Below are 20,462 nucleotides of genomic sequence, written 5' to 3' on the forward strand. Positions count from 1 at the left end.
AAGTAGCACTGCAAGGGCTGGGGCCCTGTGAGGGGGAAGCACATACTCGCAAAAGTCACACGAACCACCAGGAAGGGAGGGGGCTGTACATGGGGAACGGGAGGAGGAGCCACGATAAGGAGGAGAAGGGATTGATCTTACCGATGGAGGAGATGACAAACAGTGTAGCCAAAATATTAAATTTGTGCAAAAGAATGGTTTGCAAATAAAGGAAGGTGGGGGACAAAGCTGTTCAGAGAAGTGCTCACAATGAGAATTCACCATATAGTGGAAAAGCTGAGTCACTATAGGCAGAATAAAACGATTCACACAATCATAGTTTTCGGCCTTTGTCAGCAGTAGACACACATACACACATGCACACTCACGCAAGCGCAACTTGCACACACGTCTGCAGTCTCAGAGAGCTGAAACTACACTCCAAGCAGCAGCACCAGTGCATGATGAGAGTGGCGACTGGGTAGGGGTAAGGAGGAGGCTGGGGCGGGGAGGGGGGAGAGATAGCATGGTGGGAGTGGCAGACAATGAAGTGTGATAGTGGGGGGGGGGGGGGGGGGGGGGGGATGCACAAGTGCACAGATGCCATAGTATTCCTAAGGAATGTGAATCTAACTTAATACAAATAGTACTGCTAGCAAACTTCTTGTGACAAGGCAACTGTCTTGCTCTAGCGGCATCTGGCTGCAGCCTTTTGTTTCCTTTCCCTTTTCCCATCTGCTCTTTCACTTCTAGTGCAACATGGGAACGCGCTGTTTGGCCTGGTCTGCTCTAGAGCATCACACACAATTTGTTTTTGTCAATTCAACCAGTGACCCGTCCAAAAACTTTTTCCTTAACATGCATGACTGGTGGGAATAATATAACAAAACAATCTTATAAGATTTACTACAATCTCTTCTTGATCTCCCTCCTCTCATTACTAGAAAAACCTACAAAGGCACAGATAATCTCTGTTCATACAGTGAGACTACCTCAGAATAACACATTTACTTAATGCATTAGTGTTAAGGGATGTCGTATTTGATTATGTTAGCCAAATACCTGACTGCATATGGAGTTGTTTTGACATGTTTGTCAAACATAGACCACATCTGCTGTGTTTGACAAAGTTTGATGGGAGGGCACACATTGTTCGTGTTGTTGTTTTAAAGCATGTGTTCGGTGAAAAATAGTTTTACTACAATTTATATCACCGAGTTTCGACAACAATGAAAACTACAATCAAGGATGAAAACAAAGCAGCCCCAGCAATTGTCACAATGGTAGCAGTGTTGCATCTTTCACAACAATAAATTACACAGGACTAGGTTAAGAAAAACAAATATTCTACACTAACCATAAAAGCAGGAATGCCATAAAATAAAAAGAACTATTTCCCCTCGCTTCCTCCACAGATGATGCATGCTATAGATTCCCATTCTCCAACTCTAAACAAGTTATTGAAAGTTTCATTGTCCATTCGCAGAAATTAACTCTGGCTGTTGACCCTGCCTTTTAAATATTAATTACATCTTCCCTACAATTCTGAAACTCCTCTTCACCTGAAATTATTCTGTATTCAAGACATTTGTACAACAGGTGTTACATGCCTTTCGCCAAAACTAGTCGCAAATTAAAAAATAAATTTAACAGTACCTTATAGTGTTTTACAATGTAATTTCTAAAGCTTATCAGATGAGTAGAACACAAGCAAATAAAAACTATTTTTAATACTTATTCCATACTCACTCTATCAACTTGGGCTTGTGACGCCTGAGCTAATGTAGGAAAAATTACTTCAAGGTACTTCTTGAATTCTGCACCAATGCTCAAAGCTATGTCTCCAAATACTGACAATATCTGTGGCTTTACTGACCGATGAACAGTTGTGTCCTTTAAAAATATTTAACACAGAATTTATTAAACAACAAATTTTTAGACAACAAATAAGAAATTTAGAGACAGACTGTTATACTTACCCTTAAGTTTTCAAGAAGCAACATCATAATTTCATCACAGTAAGGAAGAACTTTAATTTTTAAAGCTCTGCAGATGTCCCCAGTTAATCCAACTGCAGCACCACAAACCTGTGACAGAATAAGGTACTGAAATTCCTAAATCAATTCTAAGCACAATATAAACAGAAACATTTAATCTTTGCGATTTTCATTAATGTGTAATGATACAGACTATGTTCTTAATTCAACTTTTCTACAGTTTCCCTTAGTGACCTCAGGTTATATCTGGCACTGCAGGATATTCTCAAGTCCTTGTCTTGTATTGAGGAATTGCATAATCAATACAAGTATTATTTCCTCCAACTCCTCTATTTATTTTGCAACATGAAGGGAACTAAGTCCCAAAGGATAGAGAGAAATCTTCATATATTGATCAGGGAATAAGTCTATGTCCTATCTGACCTCAGGACATAACACGAAGACTCCTTCCACATTATTTCTTCTCATCAACATCCTAAATTTAGCAGCAATGATAAAGTGATGAAGAGCTGCATACAGAAGTTTCCACTTCTATCTTTCTGAAATTTTGTACCCGAGTAGAAGAGTTATTTACATTAAGTGTCATACACAATCCCTTCAAACATACACCACTTACTGAAGTAGAACTATACATGTCTCATTACACTAAAAGGACATGTGAAACTTATTTTCGTAGATCAAACTGACAAATAACAAAACATTAAACTTGACCCACATTCAAGTGAAAACATACTAAGTATCTCAACTAATTCCTCCAACCCATTTAAGCAGTGAATAATTTTTTCATTATTTGTATATATCCAGTAGAGACACTGCAAATACGACAAAGGGGCCTGAAGCATAATTTCAGATTAAGCTTGAAGCTGATTCTCACAACATGTATGACATGTTCAATAATTTGCCAATTCAGATTTGTCAACTTTTTCTCATACACTCTTGCCAGTCAACCCTGTTATCATTTGCACTGCCATTCGATGTGTATACCCTGTATCCCATGGCTACTGTACATTTAAGCAGTATTTAAGGATAGTCTGTGCAACTGTTTTGCACACTCTCTCTTTCACACACTTTCTGTAGTTACTCAATGTCCTACCAATGTACCATTGCCAACTATTTGCTTCACCTACAACAACTTATGTGGTCAATCCACTTTAAATACTTACAAATTATTGTTGCTGAATTTTTTATGTGATGACTTATCAATTATGACTAATTAAACCTGTAGTTGAAGGACATCACATGTATGTTGCATGAAAAACTTTGCATTTCTCTACCTTAAGAGTTGACATTTCATCAAAGTCTAAGTGAACATTACAGCAATTTTTACTGGGTAGAATTCTCTCACAGATAACGGCATTGAATGCGAAAAGCCTGAGATTGCAACTAACACTATCCACTGAGCTATTTGTTAATAATACGAAGAGCACTGGCCTTAATACACCCCTTAAGCCTCATCAAAAATTACTTCAGTTACTGTAGACGACTATCAAGAATAGCGTGTTGCATCTTGACATCAGGAAATTTTTGATCTAGTTGCATTCCTGGCTAGACATCCTGTAGGAACAAATCTTCTCTAAGTTGGTATTGTGGCACTAATCAATAGTTATTCCAAAGTCTAGAAACACAGAAACATTCCGGTTTCCTCTAGCCATGGCACTGAAAATATTGTGAAGAGCACAAGTTTAGTTTCACATGATCAGTATTTACAATACTCATACTGATTTCCAAGGAGAAGGTTATTTTGTTTCAGGTAAGTCGTTAAGTTTGAAAGCAATATACCACAGATTTTACTGTGTCTCGGCTGCATAAACAGGACCCAGCAAAAACACCTCCCACATTTGGAGGGGCCACTGTGTGAATTGTTAGGATACTGACATGGAGGAGTACCTATCAATACCAGTGTACATACCACTTTCAATAGGAGCAATGGCTTGACTAGGTGAACATTGTGTGTTTATTGTGGAGTATATTACTAATGGTGGTTCTACAATTGCTGCTCAGCGAGTAATTCACATTTGCTACAAACTTGTCTAACAATTATGTTTATGATGGAAAAAAACTGTGAATTTGGGTATCAAACTTTAGGGCATCAGGCTCCGCGCTGAAAAAGAATCTACTGGCCAACTTCGGACGGTAACAACGCCAGATAATATGGCACACGTGTGTCCATCCACCAATCTCCACAGGATTCAACACTTAAACATGAAGCTGGCATGGGATTGGCTGATAGGAGTGTACAAGAATCCTGCACAGAGAGCCTCACATGCACCCATACAGAAGGATGGTTACCTAAGACTTGAGCAAGAGCAATTTGGAAACTCTCTGTGCTGTGTGAAGAAATTTTTCAGGACACCCCCCAGCACTATTTTGTTTCCTTCTGATGAGGTCCACTTCCACTTGTTTAGTACTGTAAATGGAACTTCCACTACTGGGCTGCAGAAAACCCTTCAGAGCTTCAACGACTATTTCACGTCCATGGTGTTAAGAGTTTGCTGTACTGTTGCTAAATTTGGCACGTGGGGACCGTATTTTTTTTCTCCTGGGGAAGATGGCAGAACTGTAACGGTTACTTCAAATTGCTGCTGTCACATGATGAGAGACCTCTCTTCAACGTATGTAGAACAAGTTTGTTGGAGACCATGAAGAGCGAGAAGCCTGGTTCCAACATGACAGAACCACAGTTCACATTTTTCCGTGCTCTCTAGAAATTTTGAGAGATTTGTTTCATTGAGATCATGTCTCTTCACCAGGAGACATTACCAGCCCCTCCCCCCCCCCCCCCCCCCCCCAATCACCTGATTTATCATCTTTCAATTTTTTTTTCTCTGAGGACACTTAAAGGCTCAGTGAACATACACCACGCCACAACCCTACAAGCACTTTTGGAGGCAATCGCTCAAAAAGTGGCTGCCATTCCACCGGAAATGATGCTAAGAAATATGGGAAAGGCCTCAATATGTCAACGCCAAACACCACTTACTGGACGTAATTTTTAAAACCAACCAACATACAATGAAATAGTATTTGTCTTTCCCAATAGAACGTTTTTCCTAAGTATCCTTGTTTGTTTGTAAGCACCTATTGAAATATATGAGGTCTTCTTCTGAACCCTGTAACTCTAATTTTACAACTCTTCTAGGTCCATCAAACCATCTTCATATCCATGAACATAAGAAAAATAGAGTAACTAATTGGCGTAAATAAGCAGGGTGTACACGCAGACAAGGAAAAAAATTCCCGGATTTTTCCCAGTTAAAAATACACTTTCTGAATATAAATTGTATTAAAGTACTGAAGAAAAATGAATGGACTGATGATGATGAAATCAATGAATATACAGTGATACAAAATAATACCAATGCGAAATGTCAGTGGTGAACTTGAGATCTAGTGAATGAATGGGTTGTGGAAATTGAAAATTTATATAAGATTGGAAATCTAACTTAATTTACACCAGGATTCGAATCCAACACAAATTTTAAGTTCTATGATGTATTCATCATGTCCTGTAACATTTAGAGTTGATTTTAATCAGCCCACAATTAATTGGTAAGAAAAACTTCACAAGTGCTGGATGAGAGAAAACATCCTGTGAAACAGCTACAAAAGCTTTTTCTGAAAATCATATAAAACAAATAGTTTAGCACACTATTCATGATGAAAATATACTAGTCTTGCTGGCAACCCAACCCCTTTGAAGATGTTCACGTAGACGATGGTATCAGTGATCACTAGACAATTTAGTACCAGCGGGCACAAAGATGTATGTAGATCAAGAAAACTGTTTTCAGTGAGATAAGGGGGATATTTTCATATATCAGACAGCTAGAATAATGAAACTTCCCGGCAGATTAAAACTGTGTGCCGGACCGAGACTCAAACTCGGGACCTTTGCCTTTCGCGGGCAAAGTTTGGATACGAATGAAAATTTTTTAAGGAAACTTTCAGTGCTTGAACTTACTGCAGCAACTGGCAGGTCTTATTCTATATCACAGAAGCTGTCAGAAGAAATGAATGTTCTCAACATCCACCTCCAGGTTTAGGAACATTCACATCTCGAAGGATGTTAATTGAAAATATTTATTTTAAGTATGTCAAAATAATATAAATGTCAATTTCAGTGATGTTGTTACTTTTTGTATAAAATTCAGTACCTTAATTCAATAATAATTGAATATATACCGCCAATATCACACAGGAATAGGCAGTAGCCATAAGATCAGTTTTAGAGTAATATGAATCTCCTCATTTTCAAAAATTCATATCTTTGTTCACAGTCTGATATCAAAGTTGAAATTTTTACAGTATGTTGCTATCATACAGGTGTACAAACTGTGCAAAAATCATATTTTTATATTCAGTACCACCTCCGATAACTAACCCCAAACTTTACAAAAAATGAAAATTTTCAAATTTCGAAAATTCATAAGAAATTAAGGAAACATTTGTAAGTGTTCTTGCTCAATATGAAGCTAGCAGTGTGTGATATCTAACTATAGGAAAAAAATACTCTCATAAATCACTCCTTGTTTTCTTATTTTTGGGGCTAAAGAGTTTATGTTTCAAAATTTGGATACCAAACTTTGGAGGTCATTTTGACTGGTTATTTTTGAATTTAGGGTATTTTGCATAACAGACAATGCCGTAGAGGACACTTCTCTGAAAACAATCATGTAAATTGCAATGTTTTAACTGAACCCAGTGCAGAGGTATCATATTTTTGTTAATGTCTCTAAACTGAAACATTGTCACGCGCTTACGAACGAAAATGGTCGCCATTCAGTAAACGTGAAAGGTAAAATTTTTTTAAAAACTGTTTTGAACTTCTCAATTATAAGGTGATCACATACAAAAAAATTAAGATACTTACAAATGGTCAAGCAACCAACTTAATTTTTATTGGACCACTTAACTTTGGATTGACCCTGATGTATCTGGTTCCAGCCCCCCATTTAAATCAAAACTGGAAGAGAAGTAATTTCTGGGACAAATGATACAAACTGTAAGCTCCAACTAAACACTTTGAGCACAGCTGTTTGTCTCCATCTTTTCTGCAGGTCAAACTGATTTTTTCTGATCTCAGAAGCCAGAGGAAGTTATCATCCTCTGCCCATAACTGCTACTAGTATGATTCTCTTAATGCTGAATAGTGACATGGTTCCCCTTTCCATCACTTCCCTATGGGGTACCATTATTCACCGTCCATCTGAACTAATGACAGTTAAGTAACTCCTTTCTTCATGTGTTTGCTGTGACCTGACATGGCGTGTAGAATGCTTTCCAAACAACAGAAATTTCACACATTCACTCAGGTTTTACTGCCCGTTTCAGACAGCACCGCATACTTTTTGGTCAGGTGGGTGGGTGTTTCACACCAGGTGCTCCATGTACAATTTCTTTGATTGTACAGAGTACTTAGTACACAACACAGTCAAGTGAACTGATATGTTGGAGATGAAACAGAATTTGTGAGAGTAAATAATACTAAGACAATCTCTGATTATCTCAGGTATATTTCTTTAAGAGAGGAGGGGGGGATGGGAAAGACAGTGCTTCCAAAACTCGTTTGCAACAGCTGCCAGCTGCTGAACAGAGCAACTTTCAACTGTGCATAAATTTTGGCCAACTCATTCTAACCCTGAAAACAAAACTCAAAATATATGATTTGCATTTTTGGCTTTAGTCCCATAGTATATCCGTGCATGTGCTAATGAAAATGGTAAAATGATGGTATTAAGTTCATCAATAGCATCTATCTGCATATAGAAGGACAATTCAGATTTTTTACCTATCTTATGTCAAAATAATCAAAACAGATAAATTTGCCTGCACAATAACACATAAAGTAAAAACAGAAATTTCAGGTAGGAATATCAACAATGTAAGAGAAGACAGATTGCTACTTACTGTAAAGAAGACATGTCAGGTTTTAGACAGTTGCCAACATAAAACTTGCTTGGCAACTTCAGAAGGGCTCAGCAGCAAACAGTAATTTATGACACATATTCTGGAATTTCCCATTGATCAAAATCCAAAAATTCCACAAACCATATGCAATTTATACATTCTTGACTTTTGAACACAAAGATACCAATAACCTTTCACCCAACTTGACTTGTCTTCTTTACGGTAAGTAGGCAACCTGTCTTTTCCTACGTTGTTGACGTGCATTAAAAAGTTTCTTAAGGAAAGTAGGTAAAAATAGTATAAACCAAACACATGATACCTGGTACTCAGCATGATTTTTTAGGCCAAGGCAAAGGAAAGGCTTAAATGCATCCATGTATTTCATAAAGCCTTCACCCAAAACCTCAACTAGAGTAGACACAGCCATCAGTGCATCTTCCTGTACACCACCAGATTTACAAGAGTTTGAATTGAACATCTGAAGCAGTGCCGTCATTATAGCATCAGAAATTTGGGGTGCATCCTCTGGAGTTACTTTCCTCAGCACGCTCTAAAAAAGAATAACACCATCATCAAGAAACTTGATCACTTATTGACAAATTAATTTGGCCAATTCAGAATACAGTATAACTATCTTGGATTTAAGCAAATTTTACCACTAAAAAACAAAAAACTTATTTCCAGGAAAATTTAGTTGATTCCTCTAAAATGGCCATTACAAGACGTGCTTGGCAATATCATAAGGACTCAATAGGAAACATTAATTTACAATACATATTCTTCAATTTCCAACTGATCATAATCCAATAATTTTCACAAACCATATGCAATCAATACCTTCTTGACTTTTTCATCTTATGTTAACACAAAGATACCAATAACTTTTCATTCCGAGTACTAGTGCAAACATCTGAAATCTCACAATTGACTGAACAGCACAGATACAAACCATCCACGTAATGCTAAGAACTAGCACATGAACCTTTTAGTCAGATGGGATTATTATACTAGACACACAGATCACACCAAAAGCTTTGTACTTTCTATAGTGGTTTATTCACCATCATTTAACAAGTGATGATGATAATGTTTGGTTTGTGGGGCACTCAACTGCGCGGTCATCAGCACCCATACAAAGTCCCAATTTGTTCACAGTCCAATCCAACTACTGTCACAAATGATGAGGATGATGATGAAATGATGAGGACAACACAAACACCCAGTCCCCAGGCAGAGAAAATCCCCAACCCGGCCAGGAATCATTTAATGATTGAACATGAAATGGACATCACACTGTGATATTATTTATTTCCTGTGGTCAAGATGCTGAACCACCTTCAACTTCGCAGATTATGTTCACCATCTGAAAACCTTATACTTTCAAAGCAAAACCAAATACAAAATTTTTTGTAAGAGCTAGAAACAAAAATGATTTAATGGTAAAACGTGGCTTCTAAACCATTACTATACATTTACTTAAATGACAACCACCAGGAATTCCAGAAACATGTCGAAATTAACACAAGAATTGTTTCCAAAGATGATAAGACACCCACATCTGTGGCAATTTATTGAATGTGCTTGTATTGTTAATTGTAACCTGCATCTAACAACTCGATGGGCAATACAGCATCTTCGAGTAAAAATTACCCTCAGCAGGAATGTCAGTACTGTCAGGACACACATGAAGGTACATACACTCTAGCTTTGGAACTAATAATTCCTTCCTTTGGTAGGAGAGGGTGATGGTTTGGGGATTGATGAAAAGGAAGGCCAGATCACCCTGAACTCAGGATGAATGACAACAGGTGGGTCCCCATCATCCTGGCATCTGAGTGACCTGTCCTCCATTCTTACCAATCCACGACCTCTCCTTGTCATGAAAGAATTAGTTCCAAAAGCAAAGATAGTGTATGTATTTTATATGTGAGCTGATCTGCAGTAATGACATTTCTCGTAAAGGGCCACACAGAGGAGACAGTTGCAGACAGCTCAATGTGAGCTTTTGGCCAAAAGGCTGCCCCCCTGACATAGAAACAAACACACACACACACACACACACACACACACACACAGTGCATGAATGCACATCAAGGAAATTATATGAAAGTACATGAGAGGCTGTTGACTGACACAAAGAATCTTGTGGTCTCCAAACTTGAGAAATCTCTGTATAGGCTCAGGCAAGCTCCTTGATACCGTAGCATGAAGTTTCTAAATTTTCTTTTATAGTTTAATTTTCAAGCAAACAATACTGATACATACTTATTCTGTGGCACCATCAGTACTGAAGTACAATTAATATTATATGTAGATGGCTTACCACATCTAAGTCAAGGAAAGTGATTTGTAAAGTGGTCACATCACTAGAAGACTCTTCTCTTTCGACAACTGGAGGTAATAATTATATTGTGGAAATGGAAATCTGATGAGATCATGCTGGTAAAAAAAATGGTAACACATGCGCGTACATGAGAAAAATAACAGAAAATTTTACAATGGACAATGCAAATGGTTCGTGTCTTCCATCAAAGTCTCCTGTGAATTTATTACACACAAAAAAAAGTTGGGGGAGGGGGGTTTGTGGTTTAAACTGACGAAATACTGTACTGTGAAGTTTTTGTATGGCCATCTTTTTGGCTGGAGGTCTTAGAGACCACGGCCGTTCACATAAACTGTTTATGTTGGCCACTGATGCAGCTTATACATGGTTCATGATAAACCCCTCAACATCAACTAAGGCCTGAAAATGACGCACTGAAGTGCTGTAGCTAGTAGCTACATAAAGGGCATAAGGATGGCTGTAGGTGTTTTATTTTTTTACAGTACTGTGGTCAGATCACTTATGAATGGTGTGAATAGGTTTCTGAACCATCTTTATAATGCACCTTGGGAAGCAGTAATGTGTTATGAGCACTCCAAAGGATTGCCTTATCAGTGACAAGGTTTACAATTTCGCTACCCTGCAGGATTTGGTGCTCTGGATCTGTCTTAACACTCATCCATTATTGAACGCCGTCTTCATTACATTTATCGAGTTCTTTTAGGATAATGGGTGTTTCAGTCATGCCATTTTGTTTGTAATTTTCAATTACATATCGAGAACTTTCTGCCACACCCAAAATTGTATACCAGGCTCTTTCAACATTTGTTCCTGCACACTATTCCATGCTGCTGCAATTATGTAGGACATCTGTCAAATCAATATTTTCATGATTTATGAACAGGTTTTCTTCTCCCTCCTCTTCAATTCATAATGCTAACTTAAATAACAGTTCTATTCTGAAGTACCATTTGAAACTCTCAGTAACATCTTTATCCACAGGCTGTAATAAAGATGTTACTTAAGATGGAAGAAACATGACTTTAATGAGCTCATCCTTTTCATTTAAAATATCACCATGGACGAGTTGGAGCATTGTGAAGGAACAGCAATATTTTCTCCCTTTTGCCAAACTGATAAGCTTTTACAGAGTGTACAGAAAACATCCATAAACCATACTATGAAAATTTTACTATTCATCCATGCGCTTTTTTGTGACATGTAAACAACAGGCATCACAGATATACTAATGTGTTTGAAACAACAGTTTTTCCACTTTTAACAATGACCACCATAGGCAGTCAGTGGCCACCAGTAGCATTAGCAAAAGCTAAAGCAGTACTACAATCCTTGCTTATTTCAGGACAATGTGCTGCTAATTCATTATGCAAAGATACTTTTTCTTGGCGAAGCTTTCCAAATGAGCTCAGTTTTACCACTATTGTAAACATTTTCAAGAGCAAACTCTTCTGCCCCCAAACTCCCATTAGCTTGATTTGGAAAGAATCAGCAAAGAATTTTTCTCCTTGTATTCGAAGCTCATGGATGCTGTGTCTTCATTAAGCATTTTATCCAACCCATGTTTGCTATATAATTCATAGGTCCTCCAAGGTTTTCATTAAATCGAATTGCCTTTTCACACAGAATGTGACCAGAGGGAAGTTCTCCTTGTGATCTTTGTGCAAGAACTTGTAGACAGCTTCATCTAATTCCATGTTTGCAGTGACTGTAGTTTTAAGACATTTTGATCCATCAGTAGAATCATATAACATTTGTGATGCTCATCTTTTTTTTTTACACCCTTAATTGTCAACTTACCAAACTTTTACTCATTAGGTAACTATGCTGCTAATTCAACTTTCTCTAATCTTTTATTAATCTCTCATTTATTTCTCCTAGAAAGGACAATACATTTACATTTAGACATTTTAATCTCAAGTTTATATCATGCAGAAAAGTTGAAACACATGATCATAGCAGGCAGTAAACCGTTACTATTGTCGGCAACTCAGCAATGGTGACAGGGTGTGGGCAGCCTGTAGCTGGGCGAAGGCAGCACACAAAAGTGAGTGACAGTTCTGTTGAGCAGTCACTCAGCTGACTGACATTCGGATAAATAATCAATACTCTACTGTATCAAAGAACAACTTGTCAATATGTTTACAAGAGCATTAACCATAAGAAGAATTGTTTATCTGATATTTTAAAAAGAAATGCATTCGCTAAAATAGCACGAATGCTGAAAGTTTTGCACACTTGCATTTAGTTTGAAAGGAAGCTAGCTCCATCAAACTATTCATGACGTAGAGGTAGAAATGTTATTTCAAAACTTTGACACTCCTCTCTCTGCAAGTCTTTAAACACCTCATCACTTTATGGCTAACCCTGCTATGTATTCTAATCTGTTCAACATTTAAATTCCATAATGAGTTGTCCTCTGAAAATCTCAAATTATCTCACTGGTTGGAGGAGGAAGGAAACGAACGTTCATAATATGCAGTCAATGCCTACAACGAGAAAATTTGAACAGAGGAGATAACACACAAGCAGCAAATCACTTTTTGGAAATTTGACTACACAGGAATAAACAAAGATAACAAAAGAAAAACTGAGAAAACAATATTTAAAACTAATCAGTAACAATACACAATGGTCTGTTAAAGTACTTTGTCAAATACTCTTAAGCAGAAAAAAAAGTACAAAGCCATTACACATCACACAATACCTGTGTTCAGCAATGGAGGCCAGAACTGAGTTTCATATTATGACTCACTAGAAACCATTTGAGTGAAGATCAAGGAACACCATACATTATGCACCGACCAAATGAGGCAATGCAGCTGGTGAAATACTGACCTAATATGCAGTAGGACGGAGATGCACTGGCTACACATCCTGATTTGGGTTTCCCTAAACTACTAAGGCAAATGCCGAGATGATTCCTTATCCAACACCACAGCCAACCACCTGCCCCATTCATAAAAGACCAACTGTCTTATTGTACACACACACACACACACACACACACACACACACACACACACACACACACTAACCTGTAGTGTTGCACAAAGCAGACTTTGCACATCATTATATTGTGCTCTGTCACTATGGTTCTGTATGTGCGTTTCCATCTGCAAAACCTGTTGCAGTCTCTCAAGAATAACCATTGTTGTCTTTTGCACTGTAATGTAACAATCCCTTGGAGAATTTTTAACCATTTCCATTAATGCTTCATAAGCTGCTGAGCGAAGATTTGCCTGTAAGAAGATAAAAATGTAACAAAACAAATTGTCGTCAATGTTTGAATTATCACATTGTCAAACCATTTTGTAAAAACTAACTTGTGCACCATCAGCTCTGTCAGTAGTTTCCAACAGCCTCTGAACAATAAACTCAAAATAATGTGACAAACAATATGTTTCTGGTTGTGACTGTTCCTCTTTCCCTACTGCTTGTTCATAACTTGCTTCTGCTAATCCTGTAAATGCCCAACAGACATTTGCAGCGACACGTGGTTCTGCTTTAAGTCCATTCACAAGTGCCTCCAACAAAGGTTTCAAATATGTTTCATTGATTGCAGCCTCTGGTATTATTTCACACACCCTCCCAAAAGTCCATGCTGCAGTATCTCTCACAACAACACTGCTATCGTACATAAGTTCTATTAATGTGGGCATTGCCTGCTCTACAAGTGGCTTCAGGGTTTTTGGTTCCAAGCCACCTAAAATAGAACCTGCAATGGAAATCAGAATTGACATTCTTGGTTTAAAAGTGTTTACAGTTTGTCACAATTACAATCAATAGGCACAAACACCCACCAAAAGCCATTAGCGCTGCATCCCTGTACCTCCAATCAGTACTTTTTATATTGTCTTTGACAAATGGGAGGACAAACGGAACTATGTCATCTTCACAACATGTAGCAAGAAGCATGAGGCACACCCCAGCTGCCTTACTCGGGTTCCAATCATCTTCATCATCAAATTCTTCCTGCAATTTGTAATTCAAATGTTAACAAAAATTTACGGAAACTGACAACCAGGAATGCATATGCACAACTTACTTGTTTCGTCAACTTCTGCATCAACACAGGTACAAGAAATTGAAGAGCGCCCTTGGCATAAAACCTTGATGTTCTCTGAGGTGGTCTACCAATTTCAGCAGCCTCACTATCTTCAATTGCTAAATCTACTTCCTCATCACTTACATTTGACCAGAATTCAATTCCCTGCAGAGCAACTTCATCAATGTCTGAGCGCATAGCCTCCAATGTAATCTGAAAAATAATTTTTACATGGCAAGTTAGTGTTTTCTTAATTCATCAATATTAAACAATAAAATATAAAACCACAGAACTGACCAGGTGTGACCACTCTGTACAAAACAAATAACACAGATACTAACAGTGGTTGCTACTTAGTTACCAAACTACTATTTTAGAGCGGGGAAGAATTTCAAGTTATCCCCAGCGAGAGAGAGAGAGAGAGAGAGAGAGAGAGAGAGAGAACAAACCCTGTGCAGTGAGGGGAGCAACAGAGTGACTGATGGCTCCCAGGAGTGAGGGAAGGGTAAGGTCATATTTTTATCAAGCACTGGAAAGGAGGGGCCAGACATGAATACACAACTGAGAAAATTGGTGAAAGATGGGCCCAAGGAAAATTAAAATTAAAGAATAAAATGAAGTTTGGAAGGATACTAAATATGCTGCAAGAACAACTGTTGTCTGTGAAACTGAGATTTAATTTCAGGGACCTGTATCACAACTGTTCTTCAGAAGCTATATAGTTTAATTTTTTATGCATGCTGCTACTGACTGGAAAAACACTGTTCAAAATTTTTACTTTTCATACATGGTGTGCGTGCTCAAATGAGACATTAACCCTTTGACCAGTAAAGAGTGCTCTCCACATTCCGTACTGAGAGAGGTTTTGTTGTTACTATACTGCTCGTCAAATGATGCTACCTTTGCTGAGAGCGAGCATTCTGGCCACTATGAAGAACTTATTTAATTTTAGGAAAACTATTCAGCAAAAAGAATTTCATTTTTGCGCACATTTGATATCTTTGCTCGAGAAAGAACTGAATTTCTTTTCGTTATTTGTCGCAGTTACTGTTCCACAAATCAAATGAAGTGCTGCATGAAATTTTCAAGAGTCTTGAGTGGTAAAAAGACATTGGATAATCTTTGTATATGGCTTATTTTGGCTCATACTTTGCTGGGTATGAAATTTAGAAGTTTTTATTTATACTTGAGAGCAGAAGGGTATTTCATTCTCGGGTTACTAGTTTTTATATCTGGCCGACAAACGCACACAGCATGCAGAATTCTGCCCGTGTACATCATAGCAATCATCGTAATACAACACATCAAAGAGAGGGTTTTTGCAAATGTCAGCGCACACAGAGGTGTGTCTGTTGTATGGTACATGTCAAAACAGGATACATAAACACGTCATTAACACTTAAGGGAAACCCAGAGAAAGCATTCAAAACACACCCTCAGTACCTGGAAAGCGGCAGGTCATAATGAGTTAACTTGTCCGCAGCAGTCAAAGGGCTGAGGGGTAAGCAGAAACCTTGAAAGCCACTTTTATGTCAACAAAAATACAAGTATAGTTATGTGTAAATTAATTTCAAGCAATTTACTGCAATAAAAAACAGGAAAACCCAGAAAGAAAGAATTTTTAACACACTACAGACTGGAATAATTCTTTTCCGGTTCAGATAAATTGCCAATACCGTCTTGTTCACATTCTGAGTAAATATATTACCTTCCTTATAATGTTGATGGTGCTTTTATGATCTCAAGTACGTGTTGTTCTGGTATCCAGTAAGTATCTTCAGTAGATGGTCAGTGGAAGGAATGGGCAGAATGATGGGGACATAATTGACCAAGGTACTTTTACACTTCCCACTAACCTAGCTTTGTCATATATAATAAGCACCATACAGCACGGGTTGTAAATTTGTGGTTGAAACAGCTGAAATTTCTTCATCTGTGTTAAATGTTTTGATTGCACATGCAGCGACATCATTGGAAACTCTGCTTACTCTCATCTTTCTTAAACCACTGGGCTTGTACTAGAGATTTTCTTTTGTCCCAGCAATTGTGTGGCATTCGGCAAACCATCTTTCCTATTCAAATTGAATTTGTTCAGTTTCTCTCTGTGTAAAAAGATACCTGAAATGCTGTCATTGCAGACCTTTAACAGATCCAGATATTTGCTTATCTAAATGCCTCTACAAACTAGGACGAGCTGCCAATGCTTTAGCTGTTCCTCCAATTCCATCCACAAGGAGATTTTCCATGGCTGGTTCCAAATAAATTCCACTGAGGAAAGATCCCGAGTTCTTTTTGTGCAGACAAACTGGTAAATTACTTGGGTTGAGTAGCAGACTAATCATGAAAGTAGTAAATGAGCTTCATTTCTCCTATCGTTACCCTCAAATATTTAATCAGTCCCATTACGAATGCACGACCTACACTGGTATCATGACGGAGGCAGTCACTAACAATACAGTCACTGATGTTCTGTTCCACCAAAGTAAATCACAAAGGGTGTGGCTTGGTTATTATACCAAGGAAACCCTTTAACCGCATCTTTAATGACAAATGAATAGTTCTCAGTAAAATCCAACAATATGATTTGCAAGATTTTCTTCCCGGTGCCCCAAATATGAACTTTGGTGTCTTGAAACAAAATGGTGGCCTGTCCGATGGTTAATTTTTAGAACCCCCCCCCCCCCTCCCTATAAACTGTTCTACAGTTTTGGAGATTAAGAAGCCACTTCACCTGTATTAAACTTTTTGTACAACTGAAGTGGCTTCTTAATTCCAAGAAAGTACAAGTTTTTCTTCTGCAGTTGCACGACACTTCTCTACGTAGTTATGAAGAAAGTCACAATCGCAAAATATCATATACCTAAATGACCAATTTTGGCAGAGACAGTAGGCCTTCTTCATGATGACTGCGCTGTAACAATCATAAAAATGATTGGTAATTAGGGAAGTCAGTCTTTGATAAAATATACAAAGACCAAAGTAAAACGGCATGTTTTACCCATTTGCTGGAGCTGGTAACATGCTGAGCAACTGTGTGTTGTCAAGACGATAACTGCTGCTAATGACTGAACTGCCAGTGTTACACAGTGCTTTATAGCAGGCCTATTGCTGCATTACGTCGGCTGCAGCCGATGCGATCTTACGGTATGTAAGAACATTTATGAAATGCAAATCAAATATAAAACTAACAGTACAGATATATGGGGTCAATTCTGGTGTCTGATTACACACATCTGCTTTCAGCAGTGAGATCACACACCTAAGGCAGAGAAGCTACATACGAAGTAATCTCTGAAAATGAGTGATCATATCCGTACGCAAACGAATGTAGCATACGAGAGTTACACAGTTCACGTGATTAATTACTTAGCCACAAATTGTACCGACAAGAATTAAAGGTAACAAAAATAAATAAGAATACCAAAGAGGAGTATAAATGTCTGAAAAAAAAAAGAAAAAACTTCATTTATGTGAGTACGAAAATCACAGAGAACCTTTAGATCCAGTACAGTATAGCGCATAGTGAAGTCATAATATTATGAATCATCACTGTTAACTTTTAACACTAATTGTTAAATCTATAGAAGTAACGAAATTTGACAAAAAGTAGGGCCTAACAAACACTGAAATCAGTAATTGGAACTGACCTATACAGGTTAATTCTAGTTACCGATTAAAACTATTCCACGGTTTGTTATTTAGATTGTTTTCAAGTGTGTACACTAAAGTGTTACAGGAATTCTGCATACGGTATTACTATTTTCATTACTACGAAAATGAGAAAAATTTGGAAGCTGTACCTATAACATTTATTAGTTTTCATAGTAGTTCTGAGATCAATAAGAAATCTAGAAATCCTACAAAAATGTAGTCCACAGATTTACTGCAAAATATGTCCAAAATTATGAACCATCGAAAAGCTGGAATCGGTAACAAGAACTAACCTCCTACACAGGCCAATTCTAATTATCGATTCCAGCCAGTGTATGATTCATTAATTAGATCGTTTTTTTTCAGCAGGTGCGTGCATTAAAATGTAGACTAATATGAGTTCTGCAGTTGTAATTGCCCTCTCAACTACTGTAAAAAAAAGTTACTAATATTGGAATCGGTAACTAGAATTGACCTATATAGAAGGTCAGTTCTAATTACATAGTCCAGTTTTTGTTATAGATCGCAGTAGTTTTAGAGAGCAATTACAAATGTAGAAATGGTATTACATTTCAGTGCATATAACTGCAAAAATAATTTACAAATGAATCATGAAGCAGCTGGAATCTGTAACTGGAATTTACCTACAGAGGTTAATTCTAGCTATTGATTCCAATATTCTTTATTTCTTTTAGATATTTGTTAGTGATTTACTGGCTTTTCTTTTAGAATTTAGTGTGTCAGCTTCTCCACATTTTATGCTACTCTTTCATATTTGTTGCGATTCCTTTCATTTTCCTGTTTCTCTGATACATTCTAGTTCTTCCCCACTTAAAACCCCACCTTTCCTGCACTTCTCCCGTTAGATTCAATAATTAATATAAAATTAACACTATATTATAACAGTATGACTTCACCACGTGCTTAACTGTAATGCAATTTAAAGGCTCACTCTGCTTTTCTAGTTGCATAAATTATGAGAATACTTCTTACCAGAAACGAAAATTTGTTTTTAATTCTTGTTCTTAATGGTTTTCGTTATCTTCAGTTCGTTTCAATGTAATTCATGACTAAGTAAATAACTGCATGAATGTGCTTCTAATTTATGGTATGCTACATTTGTTTGTTTACGAATATGACCCGTACCTTTCATAGATTGATTACACGTAGCATCTTTGCCTTAGGTATGAGGTCATTAGATTAGATTAGATTAATACTAGTTCCATGGATCATGAATACGATATTTCGTAATGATGTGGAACGAGTCGAATTTTCCAATACATGACATAATTAGGTTAATTTAACAAAATACTTAAGTTAATATAACAACTTTATTTTTTGTGTTTTTTGTTTTTCTTTATTTTTTATTTTTATTTTTTTTATATTTTTTTTCCTTAATTTATATCTAAAAGTTCCTCTATGGAGTAGAAGGAGTTGTCATTCAGAAATTCTTTTAATTTCTTCTTAAATACTTGTTGGTTATCTGTCAGACTTTTGATACTATTTGGTAAGTGACCAAAGACTTTAGTGCCAGTATAATTCACCCCTTTCTGTGCCAAAGTTAGATTTAATCTTGAATAGTGAAGATCGTCCTTTCTCCTGGTATTGTAGTTATGCACACTGCTATTACTTTTGAATTGGGTTTGGTTGTTAATAACAAATTTCATAAGAGAGTATATATACTGAGAAGCTACTGTGAATATCCCTAGATCCTTAAATAAATGTCTGCAGGATGATCTTGGGTGGACTCCAGCTATTATTCTGATTACACGCTTCTGTGCAATAAATACTTTATTCCTCAGTGATGAATTACCCCAAAATATGATGCCATATGAAAGCAATGAGTGAAAATAGGCATAGTAAGCTAATTTACTAAGATGTTTATCACCAAAATTTGCAATGACCCTTATTGCATAAGTAGCTGAAGTCAAACGTTTCAGCAGATCATCAATGTGTTTCTTCCAATTTAATCTCTCATCAATGGACATACCTAAAAATTTGGAATATTCTACCTTAGCTATATGCTTCTGATTAAGGTCTATATTTATTAATGGCGTCATACCATTCACTGTACGGAACTGTATGTACTGTGTCTTATCAAAATTCAGTGAGAGTCCGTTTACAAGGAACCACTTAGTAATTTTCTGAAAGACAGTATTGACAATTTCATCAGTTAATTCTTGTTTCTCAGGTGTGATTACTATACTTGTATCATCAGCAAAGAGAACTAACTTTGCCTCTTCATGAATATAGAATGGCAAGTCATTAATATATAATAAGAACAACAAAGGACTCAAGACTGATCCTTGTGGAACCCCATTCTTGATAGTTCCCCAGTTTGAGGAATGTGCTGATCTTTGCGTGTTACGAAAACTACTTATTTCAACTTTCTGCACTCTTCCAGTTAGGTACGAATTAAACCATTTGTGCACTGTCCCACTCATGCCACAATACTTGAGCTTGTCTAGCAGAATTTCATGATTTACACAATCAAAAGCCTTTGAGAAATCACAAAAAATCCCAATGGGAGGTGTTCGGT

General features: G+C 37.1%; 1 protein-coding gene across 2 annotated transcripts in view; it reads right to left on the minus strand.

Moving 5' to 3' along the window:
• Nucleotides 1-20,462, minus strand: part of LOC124615368 (importin subunit beta-1) — a 51,512-nt gene that overhangs the window by 14,639 nt on the left and 16,411 nt on the right. For both annotated transcript variants that reach the window (XM_047143190.1, XM_047143189.1), the window contains exons 7-13: nucleotides 14,273-14,485; nucleotides 14,028-14,199; nucleotides 13,551-13,942; nucleotides 13,263-13,466; nucleotides 8,203-8,433; nucleotides 1,959-2,066; nucleotides 1,729-1,872 (exon numbers count right to left, since the gene is read on the minus strand). In XM_047143190.1, coding sequence (XP_046999146.1) covers nucleotides 1,729-1,872; nucleotides 1,959-2,066; nucleotides 8,203-8,433; nucleotides 13,263-13,466; nucleotides 13,551-13,942; nucleotides 14,028-14,199; nucleotides 14,273-14,485 — 1,464 coding nt within the window. The remainder of the gene's footprint in view (nucleotides 1-1,728; nucleotides 1,873-1,958; nucleotides 2,067-8,202; nucleotides 8,434-13,262; nucleotides 13,467-13,550; nucleotides 13,943-14,027; nucleotides 14,200-14,272; nucleotides 14,486-20,462) is intronic.

The sequence above is a fragment of the Schistocerca americana genome, chromosome 5 (genome assembly GCF_021461395.2).
Source record: "Schistocerca americana isolate TAMUIC-IGC-003095 chromosome 5, iqSchAmer2.1, whole genome shotgun sequence".
In the NCBI taxonomy this organism is placed as follows: Eukaryota; Metazoa; Arthropoda; class Insecta; order Orthoptera; family Acrididae; genus Schistocerca; species Schistocerca americana.